The following is a 15,573-nucleotide window of genomic DNA, read 5'->3' as shown; positions in this document are numbered from 1 at the left end:
TAATTCATCTACATTCTCACTTCCACCTACCCTTAATCCTGACACTAAATTGGTAATGAAGGCACTTCTAAGTCCTTAAAGTTTCTTACATGTTCTGTTTTTTAAAATAAATTTTACTGGCGCTGTCTTGATTCAAACTTTCATAATCTCCACTCTAGTTTGTAAGCCGTGGCTCCCATTCTTGTTTCTATTCTCTACAAACTGATATTTCTGTTCTACAGTTTTTCCCAGAGAAACATCTATTAAAAAATTTTTATAATGCCATTTTCCTGCTTAAAATTTGTCAAATGCTCCTTACCTTTTTCAGAATAAAAATCTAACTCCTCATGATTCTAACTATTGCTCTGAATTCTAACTTTAATCTTCTGCCTTTTTCTCTAGGCAGATCTCTCTAAATTTTCCAAATGACTCATCTTTGTGTTAAGGATATTCTGTAATTTTTGAAGTTCCCTGAGCTTACTATACCCTTTTACATCTTCTGTCTAGCTCACTCTGGCTTATCCTTCATAATGACTCTAGAATGTCACCTTCTCAAAGAAATGTCTCTGATTCCAGGAGCCTGGGTTAGATTCCACACATTCCTGAACACTCTGGGTTTACCTCCATCATGGAACTTATCTCACCCTATTTATTCATCTATTTCCTCACTAGAGAGAGTGATGTCCTCAAGGACAGAGGCCATGTCTTACTTCTTGATATCTGTAGGCCTGACAAAGTATTCACAACACAGTAAGCATCTAAGGGATGTATAATTTATTAATAACAAATAAGAGAGTTCCAGTCAAGATGGTGGAGTAGGTATATTCTATGCACACTTCCTCCCATGACCATATCAAAATTACAATTGTAAAACAATCACTCTAGAGAACCACCTGAAAACTAACTGAACAGATGTTCTATAACTAAGGATACAAAGAAGAAGCCACATCGCGACTGGTAGGAGGAGTGGAGATGTGAAACAGGCTGGCCACATATCCATATGTGGTGGTTGAGAATCAGGAGAGATATTTCATCCCTCTTGGAGTTATGTGAAGGGTCCCAGCTCCACACTGGCCTCCTCAGCCCAGAACACCGGTGCTGGGAAGAAGAGCCCCTACAACATCTGACTGTGAAAATCTGCAGGGATTCTATCAATCCGTGTGAGATGGAAAGTTGATGGCAACCCAGGTGCCCTCTTAAAGGGCTCCCACACAGACTCACTGGCTAACAGGCACTCACCCTGAGCTCAGCAACTCAGAAGAAGTCAGAAACATATTGGGATAAACTGAATTGTTTGGCTTCAGAACAAGGGCTGCCATTGTCAATGCATTGAACCCTCCCACTACACAGTCTGCAGAGGCAGACAGGCACAAAATCTGAGTCTGCATTAACCTAGTGAACACTGCTCAGCTGACTCTCATAACTCCATGAGACTCAACTCCCAACTTACATACTGCCCTTGGCTCTTTCAGCAGCTGTCTGGCTACGCTGTAAGCTTTCTTAAAAACTCTCCAAGTTCTTCAGGTCCCAGACAGTGGCTGGCCTCAGTGTGCCCTGTGCATTTTGCTGAGTGGCTGTAGGCCTAGCAAGAGTGGCAACTGGGCTTGGGTTAAAGTGTGGCTTCTGCCACACACCTCTAAGCCCAGTACAGGCAACTGCCAAACTTGAATCACTTTGTAGCTCACAGAAGGTGGCCCTGGACTGGGCATAGGTAGCAGCTGACCTTGGTCTGTAGTAGAGACCCTCCTAAGAGGTCTCAGAACCAATATACCCAGTGGCCGACTTCAGACCACAACAGAACTCCAGCCAATAAGCTCCACAAATGGCTCTTGCCAGATACCACAGCCCCACTGGGGCAAATTTGGCTCCATGGGGTCAGCTCCCACTATGGTCATGGCGAGACCTCACAGCCAGTCCGCCTAAGAATCAACCCCATGCACTGATGAGCAAAGAAAAGTCAAGGCTCCACTAGGATAGGAGGGAACATGCAATTCACACAAGGGACACTCCTGGAGCACCAGCTGAGGTGACCAAAGAAACTATGATCCACAGAACAACTCTTATAGAAGGCCACCCTTCCAAGACGACTGAGACATAGCAGATCTACATATTACATAGGAACAAACGCATAGAGGCAGTCAAAATTGGGAGACAAAAAAAAAAGTCAAAAATGAAAGAAGAGGAGAAAACTCTAGGAAAAGAACTAAATGAAATGGAGGCAAGCAATCTACCAGATACAGAGTTCAAAACAATGTTTATAAGATAATGAATTTAGGGGAAGAATAGATGAACTCAGAACTTCAATAAAATGATAGGAATCATAGAAAATGATACAGAAACTATAAAAAAGAAAAAGTCAGATATGAAGAACACAATAACTGAAATGAACACACTATAAAGAATTAACAGCTAATTAGATGAGCCAGAGGATTGAAACAGCAATTTTGAAGATGAGGTGATGGAAAATGCCCAATTAAAAGAGCAAAGAGAAAAAAAAACAATTTTTAAAAATGAAGATAGTTTGAGAGACTTCTGAGACATCAAGCATAACAATATTGCATCATAAGGGTACCAGAAAGAAGAGAGAGAGCAAGGGAGTGAGAACCTATTTGCGGAAATAATGACTGACAATTCCCTAACCAGATGGAGGAAATAGACGCACAAGTCCAGGAAGCACAGAGAGTCCCAAAAAAGAGCAACCCACAGAGGCCCACACCGAGACACATCATAATTAAAATGGCAAACACAAAAAGAGAAGCAGCAAGAGAAAGGCAGTCAAGGGAGCTCCCATAAGACTGTCAGCTGATTTCTCAACAGAAATTTTGCAGGCCATAAGGGATTAGCACAAAATATTCAAAGTGATGAAAAGTAAGGAACTACAATTAAGATTACTCTACCCAGCAAGGCTATCATTGAAAACTGAAGGAGAGAGAAAAACCTTCCAGACAAGAAAAACCTAAAGGAGTTCATCACCACCAAACCAGTATTATAAGAAATGTTAAAGGGACTTCTTTAAAAAGGATGGGAAAAAAATAAAAACATAAATATAAATAATAAAATGGCAATACCACCATACATATAGATAAGCACTTAAAATGTAAATGGATTAAGTGATACAATCATAAGCTATAGGGCAGCTAAGTGGAAAAGAAAACAGGACGCATACATACACTGTATACAAGCAACCCACTTCAGATCAAAAGATACACGCAGACTGAAAGTAAAGGGATTAAAAAAAGGTGTTTCATGCAAACAGAAACAAACAAAAAGCTGGAGTAGTGATACTTATATCAGACAAAATAGACTTTAAAACAAAGGCTATAATAAGAGACAAAGAAGGACATTTCATAATAGTAAAGGGATCAATCCAAAAAGGGGATATAATACTTGTAAACATTTACACACCCAACGCAGGAGCACCTCAATATACAAAGCAAATATTGATGGATATAAAGGGAGAGATCAACAGAATTACAATCTAGTAGAGGACTTTAATACCCTATTGTTCAGTAAATATAAGCAGACTGAAATCATATCAAACATCTTCTCTGACCACAATATATTAAACTAGAAATAAATTATAAGAAATAAACTGAAAAACACACAAACACATGGAGGCTAAATAATGTGTTGCTAAACAATAAATTGGTTAACAATGAACTCAAGGAAGAAAGCAAAAGATAACTTGAGACAAAGGAAAATGAAAACACAACCCAAAATCTATGGGACAGAGTGAAAGCAGTCATAACAGAGAAATTCATAGCAATACAGGCCTATCTCAAGAAACAAGAAATATCTCAAATAAATAATCTAACCTTACACCTAAAGGAACTAGGAAAAGAAATACAAAGTCCAAAGTGAGTAGAAGGAAGGAAATAAAGTTCAGATCAGAAATAAACAAAATAGTCTAAAAAGATACCAAAGATCAATGAAAGCAAGAGCTGGTTCTTTGAAAAGATAGAAAAAAAAATAATAAACATTTAGCCAGACTCATCAAGGAAATAACCTCACCAAATAAATAAAATCAGAAATGACACAGAAGACATGACCACTGGAAGCTTAGAAATACAAAGGACTGTATGAAAATACTATGAACAATTATATGTCAACACATTGGACAATCTGGAAAAAATGGATAAATTCCTAGAAACATACAGTCTTCCAAGACTGAATCAAGAAAAAACAGAAAATATTAACTGACTGATTATTACTAATAAAATCATATCAGTAATCAAAACACTCCAAAAAAAAAACCCAAGTCCTCAACCGCTGTCTTTACAAGTGAATTTTACAAAAACTTCAAAGAAGAATTAACACCTATCCTCAAGCTACATCAAAAAATTCAAAAGGATTGAAGGTTCCAAAGCTCACTTTTATGAGTGAAGTTCATATGTGGGATATAAAACTGAAAGCAACAAAGGAACAAGACAAACAAATAAAGAAACAAAAACTCACAGACACAGACAACAGTTTATTGGTTATCAGACGGTAAGGGGGACAGGGGGATGTTAGAGGAGGGTAAAGGGGGTCAAATATATGCTGATGGAAGGATAACTGACTCTGGGTGGTAAACATACAATGTGATATATAGATGGTGTATTATAGAATTGTACACTTGAAACCTATGTAATTAAAAAACCAAAACCAAAAACAAACAAACAAATAAACAAAACAAAGCTCATTTTTACAAGGGCAGCATTATCCTGATCCTAACATCAGACAAAGACACTACAAAGAAAGAAAATTATAGGCCATTATTCCTGAGGAACATAGCTGCAAAATTCCTCAACAAAATGTGAGTAAACTGAATTTAGCAGTATCTTTAAAAGAACACACAAACTGAATTTAGCAGTATCTTAAAAAGATCATACACCATGATCAGACTGACTTTATTCCTGAGATGCAAGGTTGGTTCAATTTCTGCAAATCAATTAATGTGATACACCACATAAACAAAATGAAGGGTAAAAATCATATACATCAAAATATGCAGAAAAAGCATCTGACAAAATTCAGCACATATTTATAATAAAAACAAAAAACTCTCAGCAAAGTGTGGACAGAGGAAACATGTCTCAACATAATAAAGGCCATATAGGACAAACCCACATTTAACAACATACTCAACAGAGAAAAGCTGTGTTTTCCTTAAGATCAGAAACAATACACAGATGTCTATTTTCACCACTTTTATTCAACATAGTATTGGAAGTCCTAGACACAGCAATCAGACAACAAAAAGAAATAAAAGACATCAAAATTGGAAAGTAAGAAGTAAAACTGTTATTATTTGCAGATGGCATGAATATAACTTAAGATCTGACCAGAAAGCTATTATAGCTAATAAATGAATTCAGGAAAGTAGCATACTACAAAATTAATATTCATAAATTCGTTGCAGTTTTATACACCAAGAACTATCAGAAAGAGAAATTAAAATCAATAGCATTTGCAATTGCATCAGAAAAAAACACACACAAAAAACCTAGGAATAAATTTAACCAAGATGGTAAAAGACCTGTAACTCAGAACATTACAAGAAAATGAAGAAAAAATCTTAAGAAGATACAAATAAATGGAAGCATGTACCATGCTCACAGATAGGAAGAATTAACATGGTTAAAATGTTCATTTATCCAAAGCAATCTATAGATTTAAAAGTAATCCTTACCAAAACAGCAATGTCATTTTTTCTCAAAACTATAATAAATTATTCTAAGATTTATATGGAACCACAAAAGACCCCAAATAGCCAGATCAACCTTGAGAAAGAAGATGAAAGTTGGAAGTATCACACTACCTGATATCAAACTATACCACAAAGTTACAGTAATCAAAACAGCATAAAAACAGACAAATATAGATCAATGGAACAGAATAGAAGAAATCCCAGAAATAAACCCACATCTACATTGCCAATTAACTCTAACAAGGAGGCAAGAATCAACAATAGGGTAAAGACAATCTTTCAATAAATTGTGTTGGGAAAATGGACAGATAACATGCAAATAAATGAAACTAGACCAACTCTTACACTATATACAAGAACAAACCCAAAATGGATTAAAGTCTTGAATGTAAGACGAAAATGATAAAACTCCTAGAAGAATACATAGCCAATAAATTCTCTGACATTGCTCTGAGTAATAGTTTTTTTCTGATCTCTCTCCTTGGCCAAGGGAAGAAAAGAAAAAATAAACAAATGGGACTTGATCAAACCAAAAAGTTTTTGCACAGCAAAAAAAAACCATCAACCAAAAGCAAAGACAACCTACTCACTGGGAGAAGATATTTAGCAATGATACATTTGATAAAGAATTAATATCCAAAATTTATAAATAATTCATACAACCTAACACCAAGAATACAAATAATCCAATTAAAAAATGGGTTGAGGACCTGACTAGACATTTCTCCACAGATGGCCAATAGACATATGAAAGGATGATCAATGTCACTAAATGTCACAGATATACAATTAATACCACACTAAGATATCACCTCACACCAGTCAGAGTGGCTATCATCAATAAATCAACAAACAAGTTTGGCATAGATGTGGAGAAAAGGGAAGCCTCATGCACTGTTGGTGTAACTGCAAATTGGCTCAGTCACTATGGAAAACAATATGGAGGTTTTTCAAAAAATTAAAAACAGAACTACCTTATGACCCAGCAATTCCACTTCTGGGTACTTATTTAAAAAAATCAAAACCACTAATTGAACAAGATGTATGCCCCGCTATATTCATTGCAGCATTATTCACAATAGCCAAGATATGGAAGCAACCTAAGTGTCCATCGATAGATTGGATAAAGAAAAAATGGTACATATATACAATGGAATATTACTAGGTCATCAAAAAGAATGTAATTTTACAATTTGTGATAACATGGATGGACCTAGAGGGTAACATGCTAAGTGAAATAAATCAGATAGAGGAAAACAAATACCATATGATTTCACTTACATATGGTGCCTCAGAACAAAACAAACAGAAACAGACTCATCGACCCAGAAAACAAACTGATAGTTGCCAGATGGGAAGGGTGGGTTAAAAAGGTGAAGAGAGTAAGAAGTATAATTGGCAGTTACAAAACAGTAATGGGGATGTAAAGCACAGAGAATATAGTCAATAATATGGTAATAACTATGTATAATGCCAGGTAGGTACTAGACTAGTCAGGGGGAATCACTTCTTAAATTATGTAAATGTCTAACCACTATGCTGTACACCTGAAATTAATATAAAACAATACTGAATGTCAACTGTAATTGAAAAAAAAATAGAAGGAAAAAAAAAGAGAAAAACAGACCTCATCTGTTATTTAAAAAAAAATCTATAGAAACTTTGATATAGCCACCTATAATTACCCACTCTAAAGAAACAAAGAATTAATGCTTATGTTCTTGTTCATGTGACTGATATTATAAACAAAGATCATCTCATTAAATTCTATAGAATTTGGGCCGGCCCGGTGGCTCAGGTGGTTAGAGCTCCATGCTCCTAACTCCGAAGGCTGCCAGTTTGATTCCCACATGGGCCAGTGGGTTCTCAACCACAAGGTTGCCAGTTCGATTCCTCGACTCCCACAAGGGATGGTGGGCAGCACCCCCTGTAACTAAAATTGAACACGGCACCTTGAGCTGAGCTGCCGCTGAGCTCCTGGATGGCTCAGTTGGTTGGAATGCGTCCTCTCAACCACAAGGCTGCCGGTTCGACTCCCGCAAGGGATGGTTGAACGGCACCCTTCACAACTAAGATTGAAAGGACAACAACTTGACTTGGAAAAAAAGGCCTGGAAGTACACACTGTTCCCCAATAAAGTCCTGTCCCCCTTCCCCAATTAAAAAAATAAAATTCCATAGGATTTTTTTTTACTTGAACACAATTCAAAGGGCAAGAATTTTTTTTGTCAAAAGGTGTTTAAAAATCCAAATAATTTATGTATATTGAAAAAGCCAGATGATCGCCGTAATATAAATACTCTCGCCATCCATATGAATGCAAATATTTCCTCTAAAATTATAATTAATATTATACTTCTAACAAATATTTAATAAATGTGTGCTATATTAGACACTGTTGTTGCTAGGGTTACATATGGAATTTTGTTGTAATTTGTAGTAATGTCTGGAAGACAGACATTAATCAAATACTACTACTGATGAGTTTATGACTACCAAGTGGAATAAAGTATACTGAAAGAAACAAAATGCAGCTTTATGAATGTGTTGAAGAAAGGAAGCTGGGGTAGACCTGAGATGAGTAGGTCTAAGCTGAGCAAAGGGGACAGGGGAAACAGCACCATGGTGGAAAGCACCCACAGCAAGAGGCGAAGTGTCAGGCATGAAGAGTGGCCTCTGTGGCCAGAACCAAGAGAGCAAGAGGGCACATGCTATGAGACTGGTTGGACAGGCAGGTAGGGATCGAACTATGTTGCTGCCTAGGAGTCTTGTTAAAGATTTTAGTCTTAATCCTAAAATGACTAAATCGTTTCCATCAATCAGATTTGCACCTTGAAAGTACCAATGTGACTGCCCTGTGGAGAAAGAGGATGCAGTGCTGAGTGGATGTGGGACCAGTTAGGAGTCGATGCGATAATTCCGTTGCATGGAGATGACAGCGTGGATGGACTACAGCAATACAAGAGCAGATGGTCAAAAGCCAAAAGATGGATGGCTGCTCAGAAGAAAAAACAACGATCAGATGTGATAAAGAAATTGCCATGAGAAGAAAGGGCAATAGAAAGAGAGGTCAAGGTGACTCCAGCATTTCTGGCATGGGCCATCTTTCCTGAGACAGAAAACAGGGAATGGCTGAGGAAAAGATTATGTATTTAATTTTGGACATGTTGAGTTTGAAATTCCTTTGGAACAGCCAAGTGGAAATATTGCATAAGGAGTTGAACATACTGAATACACTAGAGTTCGGCAAAAAGATCTGGACTGGAGGTGTACAGTTGGAAAAGTGCATAAAGATTGTAATTTAAGCTATAGCCACGTATGGCATAGCCGAGGGAAAGAAAATGTAGTAAGATTTCCATTGGTGCTTTATCACTCTAGCTATCATGTGAACAGTCTAGTCTATTGTGTTCTCTTCCAGTAATCCTTTTTCCACACTTTCCCTTTCTGAGTTCTCTGAATTACAGAATTTATATGGAAACTTGGAGATCATGTCTAACCTCCAAATTTTGGAGGTGAAGAAAATGCAGCTGTTTTCTCAAGGTCACACAAGTCCTCAGAGGTAAAACTGAGACAAAGCTCAGGTTTTTTTGACAAGTACTCCAAAGAGTTTCCATCTGGAAAGGGGAGTTTCTTTTTAATAATAAAGGTATTTTTAATAAGGGTTTGTTGTTTTGATTTCATATATTAAAATAACATTACTTATATATTATATATAACAATTACAATAACAATTTTGTATTATATATGATATCTTTTTTACTTTGGAAGACAATATGAGTAATTTGGGAGAAAATCCCAATGGCTGATTCAAACTCTTGAAACATTAAATATTGAAGTAACAATTTTTATCTAATCAGGATTTAAAGCCTATTTATTTTGTGTTTATACATTTAAACTCTATAAAGCAAGTGTCCAAACTTTTTTCAATGATTTTTACCAAGGGCCATATGTGGTAAAATACACAAACAGCCGGGCCACTCACTCGAGGTAAAGTACGTATTGCCTCACCTGGTTTATTTAAGTAAATTAAATTTGGAATTTGCTGCGGGCCAATTAACAATGGATTGCGAGCTGCAGTTTGGACACCCCTGCTATAAAGCATCCATGATTGTGAATTAAAAAAAAATCTTCATCCAAATGAAGATTGGATGAAATAATATTCAATATTATTATAATGTAATATATTTTCTAGAAATAAAGCACCAAACCTCCACATTTCAACATTTTGTTAAGCAACTGAAAACCTCTGTTGTCAGTTTTAATTCATTCAAATAACTGTGTAGCTAAGGTAAATGTTATAGCTGTAAAATAATATCAGAAATTGATCAAATGCCATGAAAAATGGAAAATTAATTATTTTCTCTTTTATTCATGAATTGTGTGTTCCATAAGAACTTGCTTCTCTATTCTGCTTCCACTTAGGGTTTAAATACAAAGGATTTTTAACTGATACAAAAGTGTCTTAGTTTGCTTTACCAAAGATTTTTCAGATGAAAGATGAATAAACATTGTAAGATACAGGATATGAATTCTAGAGCAACAGCTATCATGTAAGAATAAGACCTGTGGGCTTGTTTCATTCAGAGAAAACTCGCAGAGAAATCTGTAATATATTTTTAGCTTTATAGTTATGTTTTTCCAACATAAGGATATGACTGCATAAAAATTGCATGAACACTTTTATGAAAATCTCATGCAGTAATATTTGAACTTCAGCTTTCATTTTATACTGTGATGGAGATATTCAGTTCAAAGGCAAGATACAGCTCCATTTGGAAGATGAGGATTCTAGCAAAATGACTCCTTAACACACAGTAGACACCCCTAAGTAATTTGTACTTACCCCTAAGTAATTCTCTCTCTCTCTCTCTCTCTCTCTCTCTCTCTCTCTCTCTCTCTCTCTCTCTCTCTCTCTGTTTCTTCCTTTCTCTCTCTCTCTCTCTGTCTCTCTCTCTCTCTCTGTCTCTTCCTCTCTCTCTCTCCCCCCCTCACTCTCGCTCTCTCCCCTCCCCCACCCCACGCCACACCAAATTAAAACAACAGCAGCAATAAAAGACAGACAAAAAAAAAAAAAAAGAACCCAAATAGAAGAAAAAGGAAGGTACATATGTCAGTGATAAGTCAGGTGAGCAAATACGAATGAAATGAAATGTTCAATTTAGCAATGAACTTCCTAGAAATTGGAGAAATTGGAGAAAACAGGAAAATACAGGTTACACATATCTAATTGTTTTAAAAAAGGAAAAAAGTTAAGTCTATTTTCAAAGGCAAAATTTTCTTAGTATATTATTATAGAATAAATGCATTTCATGAATCTCCTCATAAGCAATCGAGAGAACATGAAGTAAAAATCCTTGATTGAAACTTTGCAAAAGTCAAAAAAGAAGTATGTAAATAATTATGTCTCTGCCTACTCGGAAGGCTTCTATATTATTCTACCCAAACCTCAGAGCATTATTTCTTTTGGAAGGTAAGGACTTGGAATTTGAGTTCTTGGTTGAAGATCTGATTATAATGTGAAAGTGTTTCAACAATTCTGCTCCCACACTGACTTTTTTAACCTCTACAAACAGAACTCACTTTAGTTGATCATACCAGCCAAACATTTAGTGCCAATGTCTATGCAATCCACACTAAAATGAAAATATTTGCCCTTGAAACCCAGTACAGTAATTGGAACTTAGTGGGGTATTTGGTCAGTGTTCATTGAACTGAATTAAACAAAAAACTAAAGGAAACCACAGTTGACATGGTTCAAAGACTAGCAGATGCCAATCCTACATATATGTTTTATCAGCTTACAAATACTGATTCCTTGGTTGCATTCCAGTCCCAATGAATCTGTAACATGGAAATTTGCTTTCCTAAAAACCTCCACTGAACCTGTTCCAGATGTAGGAAAAGTTTGAAATAGGAATGGGAAGTGGGGAACATGGTTTCGTGTGGAAGCCTGAATGGGTCAAGGAGTCCCAGGGCAGTGTGTGCAGTGTGCAGCCCTGCACCTCTGATGACGGGGACAATGGCCGCAGGGCTACCAGGAACCCAGGACTCTCTGCCTCATCACCTGCTTCTCGCTCCTCTTGTGTTTCATTTTCCTCAATCTGTAGACAGGCTTCCTTTACTTCTCTCTGCACATGGCCGTATCCAGCACCCAGGTTGACATCACCTCAGTGCCAGACACACGCACACTTAACTGAAGTTCAGGAAACTCGGAATCTCAGGGGAGAGAGGTGATGGACCAGGCTCTGGTCAGCATTCCCCACTGCTCTTCTGAGAGCAATGCAGTGCTCAGCTCCCCTCTGGTACTGATTATTTGTATTCTGGTCCTAATTATTACCCTCTCACCAAGGCGGGAGCCCTCCTGATCACTGGTTTTCCTCTGATCCTTGTTCCTGAGGAAGCATCACCACTCCTGTTCATGAATCCTGTCAACCACATCCCTTCCATGTGTGCCTCACCATGCTCCTTACTCTCGTCGCTTGCCACTTGCTGACAAGGCTTTGGTTTGTCTTACTGCACCTCTTCTCCTAGCCTTGCTAGCCCAGGCCCCAGCATGCCTCAGTCCCCAAGCATGGCCCTTCACTGCCTCATGGAGCCTGGGCACAGAATTCTAACTATTATTATGCATTCTGTCTTGGGTTTCTCTAGTCACTTTCAATCAAGCTTGTGGGGTTTCCCTATTTCTGATAATGATTCCTTTATCTCACAATCACCCAATTAAAAAATAAAAACCAGGAAATATTGGGTCATGTCCTCTTTTATATTGTGTATGCAGTCATTCACAAATCCTCATTATTTCTTCCTACCACATATCAGAATCTTGGCATGTAAACTATTCCTACAAGAGCCTATACCTATGGAAGAGACAATGGCCTTTCCTGGATGCCAATTTATCCTAAACACTTTTATTACAACATTCTATGCAAAAAATGTTAAATGTCTCAATATTCCCCCATGTATCAGAATTACATTTTTCTAATTGGCTATCAAAGAACCTCATAATCTGACTCAACTCTATTCATTCTTCTCTATTTACCCTGTTTTCTGTAATTTGGTCACTCCCAGTTCTGCACACACAGCTGGTGGTGGTAGTGGTCTTGAAGCTGATAAGACTCCTTCTTTTTCAAACTCAGCTCGTCACTGATTTTCAGAAACCTTTTCCTGACTCCTCATTGATTCTTTTTGCCCTCCTAACTTCTATGTATAATTTACATCACATTGTTTCATACATTTTTATTTTCATATTGTTTTCTGTTATTTCACATTTGTTCATTATGTCTTTGAAACTGAGAGTCGGGTCATGACTTTTGCTTTTCAGTTTTGTTTTACTATCATTTCAAGTATCCAGCATGATGTAGAATATGGCACACCATTTTCTAAGTAGTTATTGAAGAATGAGTTAGAAGGTTTCAATAGTGAACAGTTAGAATAGATTTTAAATAGTTCTATGAAAGACTCTGGACAAAATAGAGCTATACTGAATGCAAACTTACCAGAGAAGACGCTAGGTATCTTGGAGAGAAAGCTTTTGACAGTACGAATAGGAATTCCATTTTTTTCATCTTGCATGCGTGCTATGACGTCTTCCATCTAAATAACAACAAGATAATGAAAACCTTTCAAAAGTTGAACTTTTTGAGAAAAGTCAATTCTCATAAAAATTTGTATGACAGTTTTACCCAGCTAAAAATAATGCCATACTCTTGCCTTTCTAGGCTTTGTCATGTTAATATATTCAGTTTGTTTAAAAGATAATGGAGAAAACATAGAAAAATGGCCATTTTAGGGCCCATTAAGTTACTAACATGAACTTTGTGCTTTGAATAATACTCTTCTTCTGATTTTACATTCTTTGGTTATAAAGTTTGAGGTAAAACAGTGCTTATTTTTGAAGCTGTCAGAAATCATTGTCATAGGAAATGTCACACTTCATTAATATTATTATCTTTATTGAACTTATCAATAAGTTCAAGAAAGAAAATAAAAGCCCTAAAAACATCTGTTTGGATTTCCTCTTCAAGCAAGATAGTTTCTGTGTTTTGGTTTAGGATAAGCTTCTAAAATCTGCTCAGAAATGCCAGCAACTGCTATTTCTCTTCTCAGACATTTACTGAAGTGTGATGTGAAACACACACACACTCACACACACACACACACGCACACACGCACGCACGCACACATAAAAATGCATGTAACACCATAGCCTTCTGCCCATTTAGCGAATTCCATTGTATATATTTTTTCTTTCAATCTAATTAGTACATTTGCTTTTGCTTTAAAAATATTTTCGTAGTTCTAAAGGGCTGTGCTTTACAGAGTCTACTGTCGAACGTAGTTCTGAGTAACATTCATTCAAATCACAGCCTCAGACTTTTCTCATGTGCTTCTAAATCTGTGGAATGCATCTACACACAAACATACACAAGTTTTGCTATGAAACTCAATTCCCATTCACTAAGTTACTTATTCCACAAACAATTACTGATCACTAACTCTAGACCAGACTCACCACTGGGCACTATGGATATGAAAATAAATACAATACACTTCCTGCCCTCAAAAAATTCAGTTAATATTGACAGCAATGGTAAAAGTTGACTTGGGTTTATAGTTTAGTTAATAGTGTTGTACCAATGTCAACTTCCTGTTTTTGATAATTATGCTATAATTATGTAAGATGTTAACATTAAGGGCAGTTGAGTTAAAGGGCATATGGGAATTCTCTGTACTGTTCTGCATCTTTTCTAGAAGTCTGAAATTATTTCAAATAAAAAGTTAAAAAATCACAATCTAAAATGTATATCAATGAATTACCTATCAAATTCCCATCAATGCAGTTTCATAATGGTTTTCAACTAACAAGTCTTATTTGCCTGGGTAATAACTATCAAATTTATTAGCAAGAGAAATAACTGGGGATGTGGGAAGGATGGGTTTTAGAGTGAGATAGTTCTGTATTTGACCCTAAGCTCTTCTCATTATCACCCATGTTATTTGAGTAACTTAAGTAACTTCTCCAAGGCTTAGTTTCCTCATCTATAAAATGATAATAATAATATTTATAATAACTCCTTACAACATTCATGAGATTGGGTTGGAACAGAGATGTGGTAAACTATTTTAACGTTAAATAAACAACATGCATAAAGCACAACAAGTAGGTAGACAAAAAGTATTGAACTTCAAATGTCCATGCACACCTCTGACACTTGGGGATGCTTATTCTCCATTCTTCAAGTTGCTTTTTTGTGTGACTGGAGCGCCTAATTCTCCTGCCTCTTACCACCACTCCAGGGCAGCGGGGCTGACTTATCAGGTAGAAGAGTTGGGAATGAGAAATTAGTCTGCCGGGCCCATCCCTGGGAAACCCACATCCAACGCTGTTGACATAAAGAGGCCTGACCTAGTGGATGAGCAAGTCTGTTCGCAATTGGGTTTCAGGATTAAAGCTTAGTGAACACTCTTCAATAATAGCTTTATCAGCAATCAAGGTGATACTGTGACCGCTATCTGCCTGACTCTTTGGTTGTGACTCTCAATTGGTTCAGAATTCAGGGAGAAAAGAAAAGGTTTTTTGTTTGTTTTGTGCTGTTGTTTTATCAAGCCACCGAAAGACCCCGATAATAACCAGATACCTAGTTCTTTTCCTGTAATAAAGATATCATCTAACTGTAGATACATGAAAAAAGATGTATCCTTATGATTTTTTAGTTTGTCACTGTTTGCTCTTCATTCACCTGACACAATGTTCAGAAATGAAGAATAAGCTGCTTTCCCTTGCCAATGTCAGCCTGTAAACCCTGGTATTATGAGCTTAATGGTTTAAACCAGGCTGGATTAGACAGACAGGGAAACTTCTCTGACTTCCACTTAATCACCTCTGCACCCCAGGATGTGGCAACAATC

General features: G+C 36.8%; 1 protein-coding gene across 11 annotated transcripts in view; it reads right to left on the bottom strand.

Moving 5' to 3' along the window:
* The window catches only part of RGS7 (regulator of G protein signaling 7), a 433,144-nt gene that overhangs the window by 199,584 nt on the left and 217,987 nt on the right, over positions 1 to 15,573 (bottom strand). For all 11 annotated transcript variants that reach the window (XM_081039368.1, XM_081039369.1, XM_081039359.1 and 8 more), the window contains one exon: positions 13,161 to 13,257. In XM_081039368.1, coding sequence (XP_080895494.1) covers positions 13,161 to 13,257 — 97 coding nt within the window. The remainder of the gene's footprint in view (positions 1 to 13,160; positions 13,258 to 15,573) is intronic.

Source organism: Rhinolophus hipposideros, assembly GCF_964194185.1.
Source record: "Rhinolophus hipposideros genome assembly, chromosome: 26".
NCBI lineage: Eukaryota > Metazoa > Chordata > Mammalia > Chiroptera > Rhinolophidae > Rhinolophus > Rhinolophus hipposideros.
Note: the sequence above shows the minus strand (reverse complement) of the source record. Positions and strands in the feature narration are given on the sequence as shown.